The 24,499-nt window shown below is 46.8% G+C and overlaps 1 protein-coding gene across 4 annotated transcripts; it reads right to left on the reverse strand.

Moving 5' to 3' along the window:
* Nucleotides 1-3,239: 3,239 nt before the first annotated feature.
* On the reverse strand, nucleotides 3,240-15,486 carry CCNE1 (cyclin E1). 4 transcript variants are annotated; one of them, XM_022585882.3, is made up of 12 exons: nucleotides 15,209-15,476; nucleotides 14,693-14,744; nucleotides 14,498-14,585; nucleotides 14,201-14,269; nucleotides 9,647-9,792; nucleotides 9,400-9,535; nucleotides 6,568-6,714; nucleotides 5,934-6,029; nucleotides 5,583-5,717; nucleotides 5,362-5,473; nucleotides 5,113-5,270; nucleotides 3,240-4,813 (listed from the first exon to the last, which is right to left on the reverse strand). In XM_022585882.3, the coding sequence occupies exons 2-12, from the start codon at nucleotides 14,713-14,715 to the stop codon at nucleotides 4,691-4,693; spliced, it is 1,233 nt and encodes a 410-aa protein (XP_022441590.1). In that variant the 5' UTR covers nucleotides 14,716-14,744; nucleotides 15,209-15,476; the 3' UTR covers nucleotides 3,240-4,690. The 4 variants fall into 4 exon arrangements, with proteins under 4 accessions (XP_022441590.1, XP_022441591.1, XP_089759099.1 ...); XM_022585883.3 differs by lacking the exon at nucleotides 6,568-6,714 and having other exon boundaries at nucleotides 15,209-15,479; XM_089902973.1 differs by lacking the exon at nucleotides 3,240-4,813 and having other exon boundaries at nucleotides 4,832-5,270; nucleotides 15,209-15,482.
* Between the last annotated feature and the right edge of the window lie 9,013 nt (nucleotides 15,487-24,499).

Below are 24,499 nucleotides of genomic sequence, written 5' to 3' on the forward strand. Positions count from 1 at the left end.
TTGCTCTGAGGAGGAGAGAAAAACTATGGGATTAGGGAGGGTTACCAGGGGGCATCGAGTGTGTCTGTGTGAGAAGTCAGGGAGGGCAAAAGTTTTCTGGAGGGAAGGTGGGGTCAGCAGTGCTAACTGTGGCAAAGATGCCCCGTGAGATGAAGGTTAAAGGGTGCCACATGGCCATCATGGGTGGCCTCGGCAAGGGTAGTGTGTGGTGCGTGGGGACAGAAGCCCCACTGGAGGAGCCTGAGGGGGGAGGGACAGCAGGTGGACATGGTACTTTCAAGGAGGCTGTCCAGGAAGGGCAGGAGAGAGATGGAGCTGAAGTCTGGGGAGGGCCAGGGGCAGACATCGGGGGAGGAGCCTAGGGAGGCTAAGGGCACCTCAGAGCAAGTGCCACGTGTTCTTGGAGTCCCCATTGCAGGGCTACTCCCCTCCAGAGCCTCAGTCTGACAGCCTACCTTGGTATCACCAGCAGCATCAGCGGCAATAATAGCAGCGGCAACCATCTTTTATTGCTTCTTTTTAATGTGCTAGGTGCTATGCTAAGCATTTTTTATGCATTCTCCCATTGAATCTCCCTCTTAACTTCATGGGGCAAATACTGTTATCATCCCCATTTCACAGCTGAGAATTACTAGGCTTGGAGAAGTTAAGCATGGTGCCCAAAATCACATTGTGAAGTGGCAGGGCCAGGTCCCAGCTCCAGGTAACTGCCTCCAGAGCTCAACGAAGAAATGACATCAGTGTGGGCCCCAGACAGGGTCCATCTCCTGCAGAGGTGAGGTTCCAGCTGGCTGAGGATGCAGAGGTGCAGGGCCCGGGATCACTGTGGCCTGGGAGTGATGCATGGCAGTCCCTCAAGCAGGGCCATTTGGAAGTTACTTTCATTGATGCCCCTTCATCTTCCTTCGTGCCCCTCGCGGCCTGCACGGTCACTTTTCTGTGGCACAGAAGCATGACTCTGGGCTTGTTTCCTCAACCTCTGTGTCCACATGTCGCTTTGAGCTCTCACTCTCCTCTTATACCCCAGCTCTGCTGCCAGGGATATCAGGCCCGTCTTGAGCTTGACGTGCAAAAGCCCTTTGTGATGTAGGCTTTGTCACCTCTTCTGCCTCGCCTCCCTCCTTCCACTCCACTTTTCCAGGCCTGCTGGGGAGGACTCAACAGGCTCCCTCTCAAGCACAGGTACGGCTCCCACTCCATGCTCACCTTTCACACCGCTGCCCTCTGGAGGATTCCAGCTGTTCTTCTGTCTCCCAGGCTCTCATGAGCTCTCGGTGGTCTGTGCCCTGCATGCTTTTGTCTCCAGGGCTGGTAGCGCCCAACACACAGCAGGGGCTCCCAGGAGAGGCCAGCTCACACATCATGCCAGGGACACCAGCATCAGACATGAACCTCACCGCAGTCAGATGCTACACGATTTTTGGAATTGGCGTTGATCAGTAAAATGATTTAAAAGGGGGGCAGAGGGAGTGTTTATTGAATAAAGGAGAGCATCGCCCTCCTGTCTGAGGCTCCTGGGAAATAGTACCTGTTAGCCTGTGAAGCTGAGCACATTAGAGTCTTCTGAGTTAAATTTGGAATTGGGATGAGGTAGGAAAAATCTATGCTCATTGAATACAAAATGCAATTGTCTGTCAGTGCAAGAACTAAAGAATCTGCCACAAATTATATTTAAGACTCTATTGTCACAGGCAGACTAGCTAATGCTTGATTTTAAGTATAGGCTTCTAATGCTATTACTCCTGGTTAGCTCTGCCTGGCAGGTAACCTTGTGGAACAAATGACTGCATTGCTTGAATAACATATTTGATCAAACAGGACAATTCTTTCAAAAATTGAGTTCTCTGTGGCAATCTGAGACCCGTAATCAGCAAATTAGATGATTACAGCAGGGATAAAAATAGCCTTCTAACAATGGCCAAGGTATAACTGTGATTTGAATTTCAAAATGCTGAACATGTGGTAGGAAAATGCACGGTTGGGTAAATATGACTAGACGTTATCAGGTTTGATTTCTCTTTCCATCCCTGCTCTGAGGTACAGCCTAATTTTGCCCAAATAAACTCCAATCTCCTTTGTGTCTGAGTTGGAGAAGTGTAGCCTCACACTAAGCTCCAAATCTTAAAGGACCTCACAGTTTTGCTTACCGGCTTCAGGAACGTGAACCTCAGCATCATTTATTCACCCACTGGTATGAAATGACCTCCGTGAAACAACGAGCTGTCCAAGTTCCATATGGGGGACCTTGGAAAACCTTCAACACCTACCACCTGAAGACCAGTGTTTTCTTTCTTGGGCACGGGGGACAGACCTGACAGCAGCTCTGATGAGGGCCAGTGAGTGAATTCTGTGAGCTGGGGTGGGATGTGAGGGCGTGGTGTGCTCTACCACAATCCAATCAGTCTTCATGGTTGCTTTTGATAAACTACTGTTTCTCTAGCTCTAACACAAGTTAAGTTAGACCGAGGGCCCACACTCCCGTTGCTTTTCTGGGTCCTTCCTGCTGACGCATCTCTGCCTCAGAGCATTTGTTCACCAGAGGTGACTAGAGCTGCCACTTCCACCCCTGCTATCTGTTTGGTATCACCTCGCCTCAGCTGGTTTCAGATGAATTGCAGAACAAACGTGATCTGGCAAATGGGTATAGAGCTGACCAGTGAGGGGCCAAAGTTTATACCGACGGCTAGCAAATGGAAGACGCTCCTTTAAGAGGGGAAACTTGATTTTACTTACTAGTGGCATTTAGGGTTTCTGACAGAGCCACAGAAAATACTGGCTACTATGGATTTCACTTACCCTTCTGGGATTTATCCTTTATTAGCACAGATTATTAAGAGCTGCCTGTGGCAACAGTGCCATTTAAAAAAATACTGAGTCTCCAGAAATGCAGCCCTCTGACAATTTACACGTAAGGCAGCCTCATCTCAGCATACTCAGTAACTAACACTCTGCAGTACAACAGCCTGCCAAGCGGTCCACGAAGCATTTACCTCAAACATGCTTTCAAACCAGTGTTTCCTCACATTTGCCAAGCTCTCAAACTTATATAAAACTTTGAAAATAGAAATGTTTTCAGTGCCATATTTTTGCACAGAATGTCAAATATAAATTAACCACTTTTGGGATTTTTCAAGTCACAAATGATCACCATTAAAAATTCACTACTTATAAGGCAAGAGCATTTCTGAGATGAAGAAATAATTAGCTAGGAGTATCATTTGACTAAATACCATTACATGTAGATTTATAATGCATTTATTAAGAAAATTGTATTAGAACTGCCAGAACTATAACATCACAATGTGAAAAAGTAGGATCTCTCAAATTTCATATAAATATGGTAGATTAAAAGTGGCTGTTTTTCTTTCTACTTCAGATAGATTTTTGCAAAATAATAAAATACCAAGTTGAAATAAATGATATTTATTTGCTCATTCACCCTCCCTTAATGAACCCATACATACACCAAAGCATTGTGAGAAAATGAAACACAAGAATTGACAAGGCCATCACTTTGGGAATGTCCCACAAAACATGATGTGAACTGTACACACTGGGCCTTAAAGTGGACAGTAACCTCCTCTGTTAGCAAGGCACTTGGTGATTCCATCAATAGTCAGGGAACAGATTATATACGAATATCACGGCCTTGAACTACATATAATTTTACTTTGCATTTTCTTGTTCAAAGTGTAGTTTTAGGCTACTATGTTAACAAGTTCTCCAAACAAAAAAAATACTTTAGGTTAAGCTTTGGGTAAGGATGAAAAGAGTATTAAATAACACTAATTACAGATACTTTATGACCCTTGTCCTGTGCTCGGGAAGGAATCATACCTAAGAATCCTCTCGATGCAGACGTGACTTCACTACTATCACCACAGCCAGCCAGTGAGGCCGCCGGGAGCCACCACTTCACAGGGCACTGTTGGAAGATGTCAATCAGAGCCTCATTCTAGCTCAGGGGCCCTGAGGAGGCCTGTGAGGCTGCACCTGAAGCTCACTTCAAAAGTTTTCTTTTAATATATTTGCTTGAGAGGCTTGAGCTTTGAGAAGCATGAAGTTAAAAAAGAGAACCTGATATAGCCACATTCAAAGTTGACTCCTAACTTAAATTACCAGACATAGCTCATAAAACCAGCTGTCTCAAAGACAGTGTTTTATCTTTATTAAAAAACAGATAAACATAGCAGCACTTACAAAACAATAGTTCATAAAAGGCATTGTACACTGTCAACTGATAGTATGGAAAGGGGAGGCCCCCAGCATAGCTGGTTGTGGGCTGCGCATCGTTAACGCTCACAACCACCTGTTCCACTTAAAATGACTCGACCCAGAACAGCCAGGGGGAGACCAACAGCAACATGGCACTCCTCAACTTCAAGCCTTTGTTATTTGTGTGAATAGTCAATCAAGTCAAGTATCACCCTCCTTAGCAGCATCTGGAGCACTCATTGGTGTTCTGGAGGTGGCTGGTGTACTTGACCCACTTATTAAAAAAATCTAAGCATTCAATAAGAAACACTTCTCCCTGTCCAATGCCATCCACAGAAACCTTCTGTTGCGGAAGAGACATGCTCTTCCATTTAAATATCTGTAAAAGCAAATGCACGCCTCTGCTGCAGTAGACGGGAGAGAACTGGGGGCAGGCACTTCCGCACAGCTGTCTCTGGTGAGGATGCTGGTGTGGTCATGCTGTTCCTTGCCCACCGCTCTGCTTCTTACTGCTCTGTGGAGGGGTGAGGACCCCAGTGGGGAGAGGAGAAATCCTATTTTCTTCAGACAATATGGCTTTCTTTACTTGGGCTTTGTCCTGATGGTAAGAATAAAAGCCAGAAATGTTAACATGGAAGAATGTATCCTTTGGGCTTCACTTACTTTGTGCTTTTTTCTACGGAGATGAGTGAAGGAAAAAAAATAGCAAAGAACAATCTAAAAGTCTCTGGGCTACATGATACTTAGAGAGAGGATCTGTTGACCACCATTTTTCTTTGCCACGGAATTAAAAGAATCAGAGTCTTTTGGGGATATCTGGAGCCTGTGGGAAAGAAAGTGAAGAGGCTGCTCGGGCAGTTTTAAGAATTCGTCTGGGAAACAAGGAACAGTACTGACCAGCAAATCCAAGCTGTTTATATGGGTCTGGATGTTGTGTGCATCTTCAGCAGGAACTCCCCTGAAGTGCTTAAGTTTTGAACTTCCTGTTTCCCTTATAACCATGGCAAATGGAACCATCCACTTGACACACTTCTCTATATCACACCACTGATACCCTGCAATGAAAATACATGTTAGGCTCAAATGAGGCCAACAACTGGTTTATAAGTTCAATACACCTATGAATGGACTGGAAAGCCAACGTACCTGAAACCTTTTGCATCAATTCAGATGAAGAGAAATGATACAAGGCAGAAGCAGCAAGTACCCCATAAGAAAATTCTAAGCAGCCGACATCCAGGACACAGAGATCTAAAAGCTATGGAGAAGAAAAGAACACTGAGGGACACAGCCAACACACACCCCTTCTAAAGTTACTCCATCTAGTGGTGGGGCAGGCCGCCCCACAGAGGTAATAAGCCACTCACCTCTGCAATCTGTATGAAGATGTGCTGAGGGTACTGCGGCAGGAGCACTTCATAGAAATCATTTAGATATGCGACCTGCATGTACACATTCAGCCAGGACACAATGGTCAGCGGACTTAAATGCCACTTAAGGGCCTAAGGGAAAACAGAGAGAAAAGAGACCAATGGTTGAAAAAAGAAAAAGACATTACTACTCCCTTTGGTCCTCCAAAGGAGTTCAAAATGTAGCCATTTCCCATGCCACAGTGTGTCCAGCTAGAGAACACCTAGCCAGATGCACTCATGCTGAATATAGAAAAGATATTATGTAGGAATTTTTAAAAAGGACTGAAAAACTAACTTGTAACCTACCTTCATAATGATTAACTCCATGGTAAGAATTTCATCTCCTGAACAAGCCCCATCTGTAACATAAGCAAACTGGTGCAACTTTGGAGGATAGATTTCCTGAAAGGAAATAAAAGGAAGATACTACTGGCAAAAAGTCCATCTCTGATAGTTTTAACTTATAATGTACCTCCCAAATTATTCTTTTTAATATGCTGACATAGAAAGAAGGAAAGGGTACATTGATGGGATAAATACAAGAGCCACTCCAGTGGTTCAAAATGCATTAATTGTGAAAGAAATGAAACACTTACCCACATCAATCAATCAATAAATCATCAAACTTTTACTCAATGGGGAGCTTTGAAATTTTCACCTTTTCAACATGTTTGAAAGCTGTGCCCATTCACCCTTCTAATCACACCAAAATTTTAATCCTCTCAGGTCAAAGTTCAATTTTTTTGATTAAAGGAATTATATTAACCTAAGCATTTTATATACTCATACTTTTCTTGGTTAATTTCTAGCTTTTTTGTGTGTGTGGCTGAACTTTAGAAGGCCTCAAATTAGAAAAATTTAGACAAATAGTTGACCTCTTCCCCTAATCTCAGTGGAGCTCAAGCATGTACTACATAACAAATATTTGAAAATTATTTACCTCAAGTTTGGCAGCAATAAATAAAGATGAAATCCCAATAAGCTGTAAAAGCGTTTTTACAATATTTTGTTGTGTTGCCATATACCGATCAAAGAAATCCTGTGCCAAGTAAAATGTCTCTCTGTGAAGTTTATAAACTTCACACACCTGAAAAAATAGTAAGTTTTAGAACAGTTACTTGAGAAAAAAAGAAAGACAAAAAACTTGTCATGAGTTTGGTGAAGGATAATATAACCAAATCAAGAGAGAGAACCTGGCTTCTCTGAAAGGATGGTTACCTTGCTTGTCCCTAAGCACATGCACAATGAAAAACTGGAACTCAGGTATAAGGATGAAGTGTTCTGTGATCTATAATATAAGAGCAAACGTTCATAGGCTGCGAAAGAAGGTACATTCACAGCCTGTTAAAAGCAGCATTTCAAGGAAAAATGGAATTTTCTCAAAGAAAGGTGTCCCCCTTTATAAGTTTCATTATGACATGAGGAAAGAACTACCATATTTCTTCTCAATGGGCACTATCAGTATGAAAGTTTGAAAGCTGGAACATACATTTATTTAAAGACTACAACACTAAAACACTGTTAATCTGTTAATCACAAGAGGCAAATGGTTTTTTAAAAACATTAAACAAAAGACTCGGAGATCTAGGTTCCAGCATTGGCTCCCCTTTAGACAAACCCATTTATCTTGGATTATCTCAGACTATAAAATTAGGACAATACCTGTTTTGCCTACCTCACAGGATTGCTGTGAGGTATGGTGAAATAGTGTACATGATGGAGTTGAAAAGGGCCAAGGAAATATTAGACCTCAATTCATTACTGTCATCAAATGTCTGATTGTGCATTTAAAACTGCTGTTCCTAAACAGTATATCCCATGTAAGTACACTTCATGGGGTTAATAAGTAGAAAGGGAAACAACAAACAGAACATTAGTAGAAAACTCCATCAATCACCAAAGAGTGTTTCTGAAGTCCAGGTGGAGCCATATTTAGAGTTAGTTTTTATAAAATAACACAACTACAATAGGATTAGAAGTAAAACTAGAGCTTCTGTTCTCTAAGGAACAAACTTTCCGACTACTTTACCCAGCTCACCACTGGGCACACAGCATAAGCACTGCCTTTCTTATGTAGACTTCTTGGCTGGGCCAGGGGCTGGGCAACTTAACATCGCTGCAGATGAGCCTGCCTGTGAACCGTGGACTCTAGTCTTGTCCCACTGAAGACATAAAGGTTACCATTCTTTTCTATCCTTTCAATAGTATTACATGACTTTTTTCATTGAATTGCAGGGAAAAATCATTTCTTTAAAGCATCAATTGCATCAATGGCATCAACTGCATTATATAAACTAGAACCTCTCAGTCACATCATCTTATGAGCTGAAGCCTGAGAGGTTAAAGCATACCACATCTAATGCTTCAAGGAATTATAAAATGTTCCAAAAGGCCCATAAGGGCTATGTGCCATGGTGGATCTGTGGACAACGGCAAGGCCAAAGAATCTGTACATTTGTACATTTTCTATGTTGACATTTTCAGGGACCAATAAAGAAAAGCAAATTAAGAATGATAAAAATAGCTATCTTTTCTTGCCTACCATGTAAACTGTACTTATTTCTAATCCACACAAACTCTGCAAGCAAATATTGCTAGAAAACATTACAGATGAGAAAACCAAGACTCACAGTTAAGTGACTTGCCTGACTGAAGCACACAGACTTTAAATGGCAGCAGGGGATTTGACTCTAGGACAAGCACAACAGGGGTACACATACCCCTGCTAATACAGAATTCCTAAAGGTACGTGGCACAGTTCAGTTTTAGGGAATACTTAGACACTCAACTTCCATATGTGCTTTCATAAAACAGATCTGCCTGAGATGTCCTGCCACATCACAGAAGAAAGCCCACTTCTCACCCACCCAAGGCTTACAGAGGTGTCCAGGAAGTGTCCTTAATTGAGCCACTACTGAGTCACCCACACTTCCTCCCAGAAGGAGGTGCACTGCCTATACAATATTAGTTTTTATGTTTAACAATTATTCATCACAATTTGTAATACTTGTTATTTTGATCAATTATTGTAGAGAAGTATGATAGTGTGATCAATAAAAGATTTGAACAAAATATTTTGTTAGGATAAAATTCTGTGGGTAAAGAGAAATGAATCCCAAGGAGTTAAAAAGAAACAATGTAAATTTTCTGACTTAAAGATAAATTTGTTCATATATTTTTAAAACATTTGGTAGTGGCTATCAAATAGCTGTTATCCACATTCCACTGTGTACACTCAAAAGCAATTTGAGGGGCTTCCCTGGTGGCGCAGTGGTTGAGAGTCCGCCTGCCGATGCAGGGGACACGGGTTTGTGCCCTGGTCCAGGAAGATCTCACATGCCGCAGAGCGGCTGGGCCCGTGGGCCATGGCCGCTGGGCCTGCGCGTCCGGAGCCTGTGCTCCGCAATGGGAGAGGCCACAACAGTGAGAGGCCCGCGTACCACACACAAAAAAAATAAAAAGCAATTTGAGTGTACAAATTGAAAGATCAAATATCAATATTTATAATTAATTGGAAAATACAACCTTTGCAACTACTTAAACTTTGAGAAAAAAATTAGATGCCAACTTAAAAATATCTAAGGGGTAAAGATACTTCAGAAATTCTTTTAAGGAAGTACATAAGCAAAAAAGTTAGGCCACTGTAGTATATATACCACAGTTCAGAGACACAGAACGTGTCAATGGAATCAAACACTTGAAGAGATTATAACAGCACAGAAGAATCTAGAAATGGCCAATGCTTCTAGTTAACAGGAAGGCTCCAGCTCACCTCCATTAACCAATCTAGAAGAATCGCTCGCATTTTAGGCTGCAGAAGAGGGTGCCGCTGCATAAAGTGCTTATCCCTCAAGTATGTCTTTTCCTTGTTTAACATGATTTTCCATACTTCCTCTCTATTTGCCCAGCTACAAAAAACAAAAGCAAGCAAAAGACAGGTGTCAGTATGCATCCATACTAGTGAGGAGGGAGTGCACACGGGAGTAAGAGATCCAGAAGGCACTCAGCAGTCAGCTTACTTCAGTACAGGCAGTGGCGAGGCTCTAGATGGTGTGCAACTCTGAGGCTTATATGCAGAATTCGGGTATACGAGCTCATCCTCTTCTTTGTCAGGTGTGGGAATCAAGGAACAGGGGTTTTCACAGACTGTATTACTGTCCCAAGGCTGTAAAGAAAGACACATTAAAAAAATGTTTGATGTAAACCAGCTGTTTTTACATTCATTTATTTGTCAAACAGCCAGTAAAACAGAAAATGTCTTCACGCTGGAGAGAAACCTCTAGGCCTAAGTCAATATTCTGGCCTAAATTAAGATGGAGATAGCATGGAAGACACAGAAATGACTCCAAGCTTTCATTTCATTTTGTCATTAGCTTAGGAGTCTATGCATTAAAACCTAAGAAAACTACAGTCAGTAGCATTTTACCCTCCACATCATCAGCCTCACATGAAGTGACTGAGCAGCAAAATAGACGCAGGAAGGGTAAGACAAAATGCAAACAGCTCTTACGTTACCAAAAAAACAAAAGAATAAAATCGATTGGCAGCTCAGTAAGATACTGAGCATGACTCCTAAAGTGTGTTGTGAGATTATTTGGTCACAATTCAAAGATTTGTTTTTTTTAATAAGTACAACTAACCTAATGAAATGTCTTAAAAGTGAAAGACAATTTCCAGTAAAAGCATTTACATAAGCACTCCACAATCACAAGTATAAAAAATCAAAGTGTAAACTGATTGCCATCTATATTTAAAGTCTCCTCATTTTGAAACAAAACCCGCCAAATGTGACATCTTCCTTTGGTTGCAGGTCAAGCCAAAATTATTACATAACGGGGACCTTTCCTTTTCCTTAACTCAAAATGAAACAAAAGGAGTATCTGCCTAGTTAAAACCGAATCAAGCAATAGTCACAGGATATATTAAAAAGTCTGTAGAGATAAAGCCTTGATATTCCTGAAGACCTCTGAAACCCACCCCAAAGCCTTGCAGAGTGATAAATGCTAATTGAATAAACCATCATTAAAAACCCAAACAGGGCTTCCCTGGTGGCGCAGTGGTTGAGAATCTGCCTGCCAATGCAGAGGACACGGGTTCGAGCCCTGGTCTGGGAGGATCCCATATGCCGCGGAGCAACTAGGCCCGTGAGCCACAACTACTGAGCCTGCGCGTCTGGAGCCTGTGCTCCGTAACAAGAGAGGCCGCGATAGTGAGAGGCCCGCGCACCGCGATGAAGAGTGGCCCCCGCTTGCCACAACTAGAGAAAGCCCTCACACAGAAACGAAGACCCAACATAGCAAAAATAAATAAATTAATAAACTCCTACCCCCAACATCTAAAAAATATATAGATACCTATTAAAAAAACCCAAACAATGCTTCTTTTAAAGATTCCAGATACTTAATTTAAGTCAATTTTTAATATTTGGAAAATAATGTCATTTTGCCATTTAACATTTTTCCTTTTAAAGCTACTCTATTATCTTACTCTAAAGGACTATTATTGATTTTTAAAATTATAAAATAGTAATTTTATTGAAGACAGGGCATGTTAACAATCCTGCCAGTATGGAAGCGCTATAAAAAGTCTGAGACTCTTGGCTTTTTTTTTTTTTTAAAGCAGAGAGATCATTAATATTGACTAGAAAAGAGACAACGGAGAAGACTATAAATGAACATAGAAACTTGGGCTCTAAGTGCTGCCTGGAAGATATGGGACAGGGTGGCTATCACAGCACACCGGTCACTTTCAGAGGAAGCCAGAGCACTTTCAGGGTACTGAGAAGAGCAAAGCAGGATAAAGCTCTTCTCCATCCAATGTGCAAAGAATTGGGCATGCAAATTAACCATGACAGCTCTTGCCAACAGCTGTTGGAGAAGGGCAACATCCCCTTCCAGTTCTAGTATCATGTGCTGGTAGTATTTCCTTGACTCAAAAAGGGTCACATTACAACTGCTTTAAGTTGCTCTTCATTCAACAATGAATTCTAGTTTTGAAAGCAGAAGCTGGTTGTCACCCTCTACAGCCACATGGCTGAAATAGCTGAGAGGAGGCTTTTGGAGATAAAATGGTAACATTTCCCTACCTGTAGTTCACAGACAAATTGGGTGAACCACAAGCAGACAAATGGTCCCCAAAGTTGGCCTTTTAGGAACCAGTGGATGAAGCAGAATAATGAAATCTGTATCATTTAACTTGAGTGTATACCATGTCTCAAAGAAAGCAAGACCAGTCTGACTTTAGGAAGGAACTGGGTAACAGCAAGACACCAACTTTTAACTGAGAATAAAACTACCTTATGCAAAATTATGTTCTGAGAAGTAACTAATAGAAATTCCAGGACTCCACTTCAGTAAAAAAGTTGGGTCTCATGCAAAAAATTGAACAACAAAAATGGATATATTAAATAGACTTTAGATAAAAGAGTATTATCTTCATTGAGAAAAACCTAAAGTAAGAATCAAAGGTTCCATGTGGTCTTGATGAAGCAGTTTCATGGAGTTGAGCATGAGGGCTACAAGTAGCTCAGAGCTGTTGAACAGGGATGAACTATGATAACTCCAGAGAAAAATTCTGTGTAATTAATTGGCAAAAAGGTTGTGACCCCAAAATTCTAGCTTCATGAATCTACACAGAGAAATAACATAAGACATTGATTGCTCCATAAATGATGGGTAATTTTCAAGCTATCTACTTTGCAAAATGTGTAGAAACCTGTTGTCATTAATCTCTGAAAAACCATGAAAACACCTTCTAGTGGGAAATAATATGGCTATTCATGTTATCACATCTATCAACTCTCTGCAGTCCAAGGATAGGACCAAAGCCCTATCTTAGGCACCCTAGGCACAGCTCAGGTTATCTTTGAGAACAGAAACTACCCTAAAACTCCAAGAAGTCAACAGGGACAGCTTTGCTTCATCCTAAGTTAAAAACTTCAATTCTGGGCTTCCCTGGTGGCACAGTGGTTGAGAATCTGCCTGCCAATGCAGGGGACACGGGTTCGAGCCCTGGTCTGGGAAGATCCCACATGCCGCGGAGCAACTAGGCCCGTGAGCCACAACTACTGAGCCTGCGCGTCTGGAGCCTGTGCTCCACAACAAGAGAGGCCGCGATAGTGAGAGGCCCGCGCTCCACGATGAAGAGTGGCCCCCGCCTGCCGCAACTAGAGAAAGCCCTTGCACAGAAACGAAGACCCAACACAGCCATAAATAAATAAGTATATATTTTTAAAAACTTCAATTCAAAACACAGTCGGGAAAATAACCAATCTTGAATTTCACAAAGTAGAGGTCCATTTTAGTAGAAATCCACAAAAATTAACTTGCTTGGTTTGAAGTCTTTACAGGGAGAAAAAAGGAAAAAAAGGAAAGAACTTGGAATGTACTGTCTTATTTCCTTTCCTAAAGTAAAGTATTTCTTCTTCTAATACAGTAAGGAAATCATCAAGCCATTGTTCAATATTCAGTGGAACCTCCCCAGAAATACTAATTACTAGGGTCTTATGTGCAGTAACAACTTTTTATAAATAATGTGGCCCTTGACTTTGAAGCCCTTCACTCTTCCAAACCCAGTTGCTATGGCTGTTGCTCACTGCCCTACAAAGTGATGTGCTTCCACTGCTAACCTAATCAGGACCAGTATCCTCAGCTCAAATACTATTCCTGCTCAGCTTTTATCTGCTATAGCGTCAGAAAGCCTAATCAGCTAGTTTGGAGATAGGCTGCTTCCCCTACTAGAGCCATAACTACAGTCTCCAGCCATTTCTGGAGGCAGAGAGATAATACAAGCTTTTTCTGCTCGGAACTTCTGATATTATGATGATACCATGAGCATGTAAGAAATATGGCGGGAACTCCATGAAGGAGGGGCAAGAGAAATGGACTAGTCAATTTTAAAAATGTGTTGAGATGCACATATCATTACACAGAATGTCCTCCTAACACTCTGGTGGAGGCCAGATCAAGCTCCAGGTGACAGTGACCACTGTAGGTAATTGCTGGATGGGCTAGAAGAACTTTCAGAAAGGGGGAAAAAGTTTGAAACATGACCTAAAGGGGGTGGGAGCAGGGATGGGAAGTCCTTAAGCACCATGACGAAGAAACACAAGTGTGGATGTGTGCTTATGTGTGTACACACAAACCCCCATCCTCACAGTTACCCAAAGAGCTCTGTCTCAGGAGCCCTCCCCGCAGTTCATCAGCCCACAGAGAGGCTGTAGGACAGACTCCGCCCCTGGCTTGCACAGGACTCTGGGTTACTTTCTTCCTCTAACTGAGTCTCAGTTTCCTCAAGGGCAAAAGGAGAGGACTGAGTTATGTGAGGTCCATTCTGGTTCTTCCAGACATCAGCGCATATTTGTCATCTCAGGGATGTCAGTCAGGAACACAGACCTTCCTGGAATCTCAAGGCTGGCAGAGGTCAGTGCCCACTGACAGGCACAGCGCTCAGTTGTATGGACTGTGGCCACAGTTAGAGAAAAAGCCTTCAGCAGAAGGCAAGGAAATATGAGACTTAATGTGACCCCAAAAAAGGAGACCCTCAACTTGGACCTAATCAGAAAATGTACCTACCTGACTGCCACACTGGTGTCTCACGGTCCTGTCAATTTTGGCAACTTCTTCATCTGGATCCTGCAAAAACTAACATAAAACAACCCACACCCCAAGGAAACACACCAAACAGCCCAAAGACAAAAACACAGAGAGAGAGAGAAAAAAAGAAAGCTGGTAAGGTTATGAGCACCATTTCTGCCAAACGCACCCCCCTTGACCCCCTATCAATAAATATGTGGTCAGAACCCAGCCTGGTACCCAGGTAAGATGGAGGGTGGGGGGGAATCCTCCCCCACCTGTCTCCTTTGTACTCACAACGGCCACATTTGCCTTCCTTTTCCTGGAGCGAACAGAGACATCGGTGCCGCTTTCCTCTTTCATGGTGCCGGGTTCCTTCCCATCCCTGAAAAGCCAGGATGGCACAGAGGTAAGAGTTCTCCCCAAATCTCGGCCCACCCCTCCCCCACCACTGCACACCTTCCCCTTCCCCGCAGCGGCCAGGCCACTCACCTCTCCTTCTTTTCCCTCGGCATGGCGCTGGGCGCAGGATCAGACCTCAGGCCTGGGGGCACGAAGCGGCAGTGGGGTGAAGACGGCCGGCGGAGGGGACCAGGGCCCGCCGGTCCGTCCCGGGCACCCCTCCCCCTCCCGCGCGGGCGGCAGCAGCGGCGGGAGCCTCCCGGGCCGGTCGGGAAAATGGCCGATGGGCCCGGGGTGGCCTGTCACCCGCGGCGCCGCCAGCGGCCCGCGATGCCGGGTCGGAACCCGGGGTGGGGGGGGCCCTCGACGCCCCCCGAAACCCTCGCCGGCCCATCGCCTCCCTCGGGGCCCCGGCTGCCTCAGTCTTCCCCTCAACACCTCCCCGTAGCCTGTCCCTGAGTCACCCTACCGGGGCACCCCGCGCTGACGCCTCCAGGGACCCGGCGACCCGGCCTCGCCCCACCCCCACCCCGGCCCGGCCCGACCCGGGCGCTCCAGGAGTCCCATTCTGCCGCGCCGTCCGGCAGCCCGCGGCGGGGTCCTTACCCGAAGCCGTCTCCGCGGCAGGCAGGCGGGCTGCACGAGCCGAGGCCGGAGGCAGGAGGCAGAGGCGAGCGGGAAGCCGTGAGGCGGGAGGCTGCGGAGGGCCGAGCGCGCGGCGGTGGCGGGATCCGCGCCTGCCCCCTACACCGCGCTGGCGGCCGAGCCGGCTGCTCCTGCGCCCGGCTAAGAGCGGGACATTTAAAAATCCCAGCGCGCGGAACGGGCCCCCGGCCCGCCCTCGCGCCCTCCCGCCACCCTCCGCCCCGCCCCGACCGGCTGGGAGCCCCTCAGCGGCCGCCCGAGGGCCCGGGCCCGCCCAGCCACCGCCCTCAGGACCGCCCCGTGTGGCGCTGGCCGGCCCCGGCCCTCCGGACCGCCAGGGGCGGGACCAGCGCGGGGCGGGGCTAAGTGACAGGGCCTGCGCGCCGGAGAGGCGAGGCCCGGAGGCCGGGCGGGGCCTGCGCGGCTAGAGCTGCGGAGCCCGCGCGGGGCCGGACTCGTGGGCTGGCCCGCGCGCGCGGGGGGGGGGGGGCGGGGGCGCGCAGGCGGGACGCGGGGGAGCTCTGGCGCGAGCGCGGCAGAGGGGCGGGTCGCCGGGCTCCGGGGGCGGAGCCGAGCGGCGCTGGAGCGGCAAAAAGCCGCGTGGCCTGCGCGGGTGGAATGTAAACACGGCTGACGGCTGGGGTTCGGGCCCCGGCTGGGGTCTGCCAGAAGACCCGACGTCCGTTGGCCTCAGGCGCGCGCCCTGTCCCTCCTTGTACGTCCTCCCCGCCCCCGAGACGCAGAGTTCCGGACCTTCAGTCGGGGCGGGGATGTGCCCAAGGTCACAGCGCCTGGTCACAGAGCCTAGAACCAGGGCCTCAGGCCGCCTGATCTGGGGCCCCCCTGGGGAACAGCTGTTACTCCTGGACGCGCGTGCATCCCTCTGTCCATGCGTGCTTGCGTTCATTCAGCTAATAGTAGAGCACCTTCCATGTGTGCCCCTTACCCAAAAATTCTTCAGAAGACCTTTCTGATTCTGGGATTTCACGCAGACCTCTCTAGCTTAAGTGTTTACATCGACGGGCCGTAAAATCAAATCTACACTCCCTGCCCTACAGGACTCCGCGTGGACTGGCCCTCAACCCCTCTCAGACCATTCCTTCAACCCCCTCCCCTCACAACTCTTTTGGCCACCCTGTGTCCTTTCTCATGTCAGGGCCTTGGAGTTTGTTGTCCCCAGCTCTAGCCCCTTCTGGCTGCTCATCCTTCCCGAGAACTTCAAGGTCTTCAGTGACCACTTAATTTAGAGCACCCCTCTCCCCAGGAGTTCCTGTTCACCTCATTGCCCTGCTGTGGTTCCTTCACAGCCCTTGCCACCATATGTCTCTTGCTCCTGTCCGTGTTTGGTGCTCCGCTCCCTACCTTGTCTGTCTTGTTCACTGCTGTATTCCCCCAGCTCTTGGCAAAGTCCCTGGAGGAAGGGAGGCACTTAAATCTTACTTGTGAAGGAATGCTTGAAAAACACAATGACCAAGCCCTTGTGGAGTTTACAGGCTAAGAAGAGACAGGTATTGAACAATCATCACTTGAAAGTACCTACTGTACTAAACTTCTAGAAGAAGCATGTAGCAGAGGGCTCCTAAACACTCCTAAGCCCCTTCCTGATTTACAGTCCCAGTCTTGGACCTCCTCCCTCCATGACTGTCTTCTTGAAGTTAGAGACTAGACCTTATTGGAGGGCCTGACTTGTGTCATCCTCAGAGGTCCCTGCTAGCAGATTGTTGACCTTCCAGGGGCTCTGAGGTCAAGGCTGCTGAGATGACTTGCTCGGATTGGCTTAGGTAGGCATGGGAACCCAGGCTCCTGAATTCCCAGCCCTTAGGTAGTAACAATAACAGGTATCACAGACATTTCCAAAATAGCAGATTTGCCCTAAATCCTTCAAAGTATTATCTCAACTAAACTTCACAATAATCCTGTGATGTTGATACCATGATTGTCTTATTTCACGTATGGCATCTATCTACTTCTTAGGGTCATTGTAAGGATTAAGTGAAATAATGCAGATGAATTGCTGAGTACAGAGCCTGGCACATAATAACTACCAAATAAATGACAATTGTTTAACAACGATAGACAAGACAGTTTTCCATAGTGGTTGTAGCAATTTATACGCCTACCAGCAAAGAATAAGAATTCCTGATGTTCTATACCCTAGCCGATATTTTCGTCAGTGGTAAAATGGATAAGTAAATTTTGGTATATTCATTCAGTGGAATACTACACAACAATAAAAAGGACAAACCACTGAAACATACAGCAATATGGATGAATCTCACAGACATAATGGTAAGCACAAGAAGCCAGATACAAAACAGTATTCCTGTGTGATGCCAGTTATTAGAAGTTTAAGAAAAGACAAAAACTGTGGTGACAGCAATAAGACCCCTCTGGGGTGGGGGTTCTGGGTACCACCATACACATGTTTCATATCTTGATCTAAGTGGTGGTTACATGGCTGTGTACATATATAAAAGTTGAATCACATTTGTGATTTGTGCACTTTACTGAGCATATGTAATACCTAAAAAATAAAATAGTTATTTTTTTAAAAAATAATTTAAAACAAAGTAAAGCAAGACTTTAACAATCCCTGCCCACTCGGGAACTTCCAGTCTGGAAGGGAGGCAGTCATGTAGGTTGGCAGTTACAGTACAGAGTGATAAGGGCTAGGATGGGAAAATTCTGGGGGCTACGAATTCACATGGAGTTAGGGGCAAGGGCATCCAATCTACTCCTGGACACTAAGAAGGCTGCTTGGAGGAAGCAGCCTCTAGGTCGGAAAGATGAACGGATTTGGCAGGAACAATGGAAAAGTTATGTCCGAGGCAGCAGAAACAGCCTGCACAAAGACTTGGAGTCTTCAGAAATCAGTGATGGCTACTCGTCTGGAGCAATTCACCTTTGGCTCTTTGAGTTCATTTCATTCTGTGTCCAAACATTGACACAGCCTTGAGGGAGACTGTGCATTACACTAGAGGTGGTAGAACAGCTGCTGTGTAGGGAGGACAGCACCTGCCCTCTGCCATGAGACTTTGGGAAATTCCTTAACCTCTTGGTGCCTCAATTTCCTCATCTGTAAACTGGGTGTGATTTTAATTATTCCAACCTCCAGAGTTGCTGTGAGGAATAAATGTATTAATACCTATAATGCATTTGCTATAGTATCTAGCATAGAGTAAGTGTTCAATATGTATCAACAATTATTATTATTATTATTCATTAAAAAATTGGGGGCATTGGCTTACCTTCATATGTGGTTTAGGCCCTGATGATGGTGGAGGGTAAGGAACCAGGATACAAGCATTAAGAAGTAATCCCATGGGGGTTGCAAGGGGAAAGTTCTTCCCAGCTATGATTCCTTAACCCGGGGCCCCCAGGCAGCCTTCAGGGTCCCAGGAAACTGCCTGCTGACAGTGCCGGCCTATCAGGTGCACTTTCCCGGGCAGCTGGTGCAGAACTGTTACCAGCTCCATGCAGGCACCTCACAAAAGTTAAGGAGCACTGGAGAGGGTTGATGAGGGAAGGTGTGGGCTGTGACTGGGAGTGGAGCTGGCCCAGGCTTTGCTATCAGGCAGAGCTGGACAACTGTGGCTGCCTGGCTGAGCCAAAGCTGGGGGGTCTTGTGAGGCTACACACAGGAAAACCAGAGGAAGAGGGGTCAGACTGGCTGCACCACTGCACCGGTGTGGGCTGTGGCGTCGGGGCCAGGCAGGATGAGCAGGACCCAGGGCCAAGGAACTGAGTGTGGGAAGGCCTCAGAGGCTTGGCTCCTGTCCTCCCGCAGCCCTGGGGATCCGTCTGCACAGCCTGCCAGGTCAGCCGGAGTCCCAGGCCCAGCCCACTCCCCAAAACTTGATTACTGTTCAGATCAAGCTCACACTGCTGTGGATTCAGAGGGGGGAGATTAGCAAACCAATAGGTGGCCAACTAAAACCTTTAAACTGAGTATATGATAGAATAATGATGGCAACTGACATTTATGGATTCTGTCCTAAGCTGGGGGTTGCCAGGAACAGAGACAAACTTGAAGACACTTCAAGGAGTGGGAGTGTGTGACCAGGTTGCTGGGGGAGGGGCAGTTATGCAGCAACAAGCAACCCCCCAGCATGGGCTAAGACACAAGAGTGCTTTGTTCTGTGTCTGACCACCATATTCCCAGCTTTCAGCTAAATCGCCTCATCTTGGGTTTTCTGAAGGCAGGCACAGCTGCAAGACACAGAGCAGGGGCTTGGAAAGAGGAAGCCCTGGAATCTTTTTTCTGATCAGGGACTCACATTTTCCTTGCAGCACCACACTCTTGAACTTGATGGGGGAGGGAGACTTGGCCAATCAGGGCACTGCATTCCTGACTGTGTCATTGGTTCAGGGGTAGGCACGTGACCCAGTCTGGACCAGTGAAAATCCTCTGGAGTTGCTAAGCTGATGGGAAGAGGTCTGGAACTAGGAGGCCATCTTGCCACACAGGGCGACCTTCCTTAGAGGGAGGTCCTCTGGGGGGGGCGGGGGGGGGCGGGGGGGGCGGGGTGCACAGGGAAGCAGAGCCAGAGGAGAGGGGAGGCAGCTTTCTGATTTGTTGAGCTCCTGGATCCAATCAAGCCCAAGACCAGATTACTAGGAACTTTCTGGATGCTGGAGCCAATTATTTTCATGTTTATTTAGACAGTAGGGCTTGGATTTCTCATAACTTGCAGTCGAGAGAGTTATGGGTGTCACTTGTGCCCATCAGAGGGCCTCTGGTGGTCCCCTAGACCCGTGCAGGCCCTTCTTGATAAGGTCTGTAAATCCACAGTGGCATGGCTGGCTGGCTGGCATGTGGTTCTGGTGGTGCCAGACCTGGGCCATGGTCTCAATTCCCCAGGAATCCTGACTTCCATGGTATCTCCCTCCATCACTCGCTGACATCAGGCACCTAGAAATCTACTTGTTAATCAGTCTGGCAGCCTCGGGACCCCCAAGAGCAGGTGGGCCTGGGGTGGACTGGCTTGACTCTGCCCTCTAGGAGTTCCCAAGAGCACCTCACACCCTCTGGGGGCAAGCGGGCACTAACTGAACAGGACTCACTCCTAACATGACCAGATAGAGGTCACAAACTGATGCTGGTGGGCCACAGAATACTAGCAAAAAGTTGAATTCTTGTACACATGAGGGTTTCCGACTCGTTGAGCAACAGGATTATTTGGCAAAGTTGGGCTCACATCTGTGCAGGGGAACGGCACGCTGCTGACCTCTTTGGGTGGGGCAGCTTCGCCCTATGTCCATAATCCTTTAGGTATCAACATTGGCCACATAGTTGCCTGACCTTGAGACCCTGCTAGGAATTCAGAGCTGAGCCAGAGCCTGCATAGCAGGGTCTTGGATGAGAGAGGTCAGGATTAAATAAACAAGAAGGAAAGAAGGAAGAAGGCATGGAGGAGGGGGTAGACTGGGATGAACCCAGGCCTAGAGGCCTGAGCATTCCCCAGAGCCCAGCACAGAGTCTGGACAGCCAGGTTTGCTGAATAAATAAGTGGATGGATGAATGGATAGGGGGCAAAGGTGAGAGGTACAGAAAGCCTTTTCCAGATGGTGACGGGAAGCTGAAGAGGCCGGGTGCATGGAATAGGGAGCACATTCTTTTGCCGCAGCCCACGTGGGGCTGGTATCAGGGTCAAAGAGGGCTCGGCACAAGTAACCTACACGATCAAGGCTGGAGCTTCTCCCCACCTCCCACCCTCCCACCCTCTCTTCTCTGTCTGAGAGCCTCTCTACCTTCAACCTTTCACTATGAATTATTTTTCCCACTTAAATCTGTTTATATGAAAAGGGAAACCTACTGTCCCTACCCTAAATGGAAAACCAGCATCAGCAGCCACAAAGAGAAGGGAAGCATCAAAGTGTTGATAACCACAGACAGGACAATGTGAGGCAGGCCATGAGCCTGCGGCCTGATCTCTTTCTGTTTAAAACAGGAGATGACAGTATGGGTATGATTCCATTAATACCAGGTACTAGGGTGGTCAAATTCAAAGAGACAGAAAGTAGGAGGGCAGTTGCCAGGGCTGGGGAGGGGGGATGGGAGTTATTATTTAACGGGTACAGGGTTTCAGTTCTGCAAGATGAAAAAGTTCTGAGGATGGCTGGTGGTGATGGTTACACAATATTGTGAATGTAACTAACGCCACCAAATTAAACATTTAAAAATGGACAAGACAGTAAGTTTTATGTTATGTGTATTTTACCACATTTTTTTAAAGGAGCTGAGCAGACATTAGAGAGGTTTCAAAGCCATCTCCTTCAAACTGAGCCTTTCTCCTGATTAAGCAGAACACGTGAAGGAGAATTGAAACGAGAGTGACTCACCATGTGACGTGGTATTATTTCAAATTAATATGTAAAACCGTGGTCAGAGGAAGAAAAGGGATAAGTAATGGGCCAGGGGTATAGGAAAGTGTGCAGAGGGACAGCCCCTCTGCAGTGCGAGCATTCTTGTGTCCTGCAGGAGGATGCTCTCGGTGGCTGCAGGCTGGCGTGTGCCCGTGCTGGGGAGACAGGGGTTGCAGCTGCGGGGTTCCTAGCTCAGCATGATCTTGGGGAGAGCACTTCACCTCCTGCTGCCTCAACTTCCTCCTCTGGCCAAGAGGAGGTAAAAGGGTGGCCATGAGGCTGCAGCGAGGCACTGTGTGGGAGAGCACCCTGCAGGCTCTGTCACCTGGCTTCCACAAGCACCCCCCTTCGGTTCTCTCTGATCAGTTTTGGTGAGGAGATCTATGAATTTGGTTCCAGTGTCTGGGACGGTTAGTTGATCAAACTCCCTGTTTTCACATCCTTCATGATGCTGGACAGCAGAGGAATTGGAGATTGTGCCATTGTACTGGGCCCATGAGGTGCCTCGTCCACAGTTAGTGCCCTTTAAGTGTCCGTTGACTGATTTCAGGGAGGAATTCTGTTCTAGGGGCATGTAGGTTGAACAGGCGTCCTGCCCTCAAGGTGCTCACCCCCAGTGGAGGAGAAGAACAGCCCACCTGTCATCACACAGCAGCAAGAGAAATGCAGGGGAGGGAAGAACCTGGCAGGAGGGGTCCTGGTCCAGCTCAGGGAGAGGAGAGGGGCAGGAAATGGAGTCACTGATACTGCCTTTCTCAAGGTCAGCAATGCCCTCTATCTTGCCGACTCCAAAGGGCACTTTCCAGGCTTCGTTGCACAGCCCTCTCAGGAGCGTTGGGCATGGTGGCCCACCCTCTCCCTCCTGCGAACACCACTGCCCTCTCCTGGTGTCCTTCCTCCTTCCCTGGTGCTCTTCCTCAGTGCCTTTGCTCCTCCTCTACTCAGGCAAAGGAGTTGTTCTCCCTCCCTGCGTAGTCTTACCATCTCCAGCTCACGTCTCTGCCCAGCCCACTGGACTTCTCCACTTGCCAGTCTCCCAGTCTCTCAGTGTAAGGTGCTCAAACGTGAACTCTGGTTATCCCCCCCCTCACCTGTTCCTCCACCTGGTGCCACCATTCACTCAGTTGCTTAAGCCACAAACCTGGTATTCATCTTTGATTTTTCCCTTTCTCTCATCCTCTGCATTGCACGCATCGGCAAACCGCAATAGCTCTCTGCCCCCCAAATATTTCCAACCTGTCTACTTCTCCCCTTCTCTACCCCATCCTGGACTGAGCCACCGTCTGCTTTCTGGACAGCTGCAGAGTCTCCTGAACTGCTTTCCCATCGTCACTGCCTCTTCCATGGAAGAGCTAGTCATCTCAAATTCGCTTCCGGAAACCCGATCAAACATGCCCCTTCTGAAAACCATTTGTCAGCTCCCCACTGATTGCAGCAGCATCGGGCCCTGCCTGACTCAGCTCCTGATACTGCCCTCTCATCCTGGGGCCCTGGGTCCTCTTCCCAGCTCTGCCTCTGCTCCAGCCTAGCAGGCTCACAGTCCCTTTCTCTGCCACGCCAAGATCTCGGCTTCTTTAGTGTGTTTGCACCTGTTCTTCACCCACTCCCCACTCTCCCTCGGTGACAGACTCCGTCTCCTTCAATATCCCCTCCTCAAGGAGGCCTTCCCCAGCGACCCCACCGAAATTAGGTTGTCTCCATCGCGGGACAGGTACTTTCAATTTTTTTTTAACTTTTTGACCACGCCGTGAGGCTTGCGGGATCTTAGTTCCCCAACCAAGGATCGAACCCGGGCACCTGGGCTGAAAGTGCTGAGTCCTAACTACTGGACTGCCAGGGAATTCCCAGAACAGGTATTTTCTTTCTCACCTCTCGCCAGTTTTCTCTTGGCATCCTTTTTCGGTTTTGTTTTCTTAATTATAAAAATTTCACACATACGCACAAGTAGAGAGATAATAGTACAATGAACCCTCATATACTTAGTCTACAGATTTAATAAGATTTTGTCATATTTGCTTCAAGCCTTCAGCATTTTTTCTTTGCTGAAGTCTTTTAAGGCAAATTCTAAACATGTCGTTTCACTTTTACATGCTTGAGTATGCATCTTTTAAAAGTATGGTCATTTTCTTACATAACCACAATGCCAGTAACACACATATAGCAGAATGGACAATTCTTGGTGTCGTTCAATACTCAGTCTAAAATCAAGTTTCCCAGTTATCTCAAATATGTCTTTGAACCATTGGCGTGAATCACAGCCTAAACAGGATCCACATGCTGCATCTGGTTCCTGTGCTCTTTGTTCTCTTTACTCTAGAGCAGCTCCTTCTTTTCCACATTTGCCACAGAAGCCAGGTCAGCCTCCTGCAGGATCATTTCATGTTCTGGTTTTGTCTGTTTGCTTCTCCATGGAGCCATCTAATGTGTTCCTCTCTTCTCTGTATTCCCTGTGGGTGGAAACCCACTTAAGTTCACATCTGTAGGTGATGCCATGTGCTTGCTGTGTCATCATCCCTGGAGGCCCACGGTGCCCTGCTATCACTTCTCGTGTTGCTGAGACTGACCAGTGGGGTCAGGTGGTGACAGCCTCCTCCCTCAGTCGTACAGCTTCCTGTCAGCCCTTCACCTGTTAGTTTCATCCACTGATAAGTGTTTCCTGAATCAGTTATTTGATAAGGGTTTGCCAAATGGTGATTTTCTATTTCTTTCATTTCTTCCAAACTAGAGGCACACCCAGAGGGGAAAGTATGTGGGAGCAGTCCACTCTGAGGCAGGCAACTGGGGTGGGGGCTGCTGTCTGTAAAGAACTTTAAAAATAATGAAATGGACTAAAAGTCCTCTGCTCTTATCAATACCATGGCCTTGCCATCCTGAATAATGTCAGTG

Source organism: Delphinapterus leucas, chromosome 20 (genome assembly GCF_059928025.1).
Source record: "Delphinapterus leucas isolate spDelLeu-1000000601 "Yukka" chromosome 20, BTC_Dleu_Yukka2, whole genome shotgun sequence".
NCBI classification, from domain to species: Eukaryota; Metazoa; Chordata; class Mammalia; order Artiodactyla; family Monodontidae; genus Delphinapterus; species Delphinapterus leucas.

Bases quoted from the DNA above. Each gene is read 5' to 3' on its own strand.
- CCNE1 (XM_089902973.1), bottom strand. From the start codon at position 14,715: ATGCCGAGGGAAAAGAAGGAGAG. The intron at 9,793-14,200 runs GTAGGTACATTT...CTTTCTTTACAG, and splicing joins GACACCAGTGTGGCAGTCAG to CCTTGGGACAGTAATACAGT. The intron at 5,718-5,933 runs GTAGGTTACAAG...GTTTTCCCTTAG, and splicing joins TGGAGTTAATCATTATGAAG to GCCCTTAAGTGGCATTTAAG.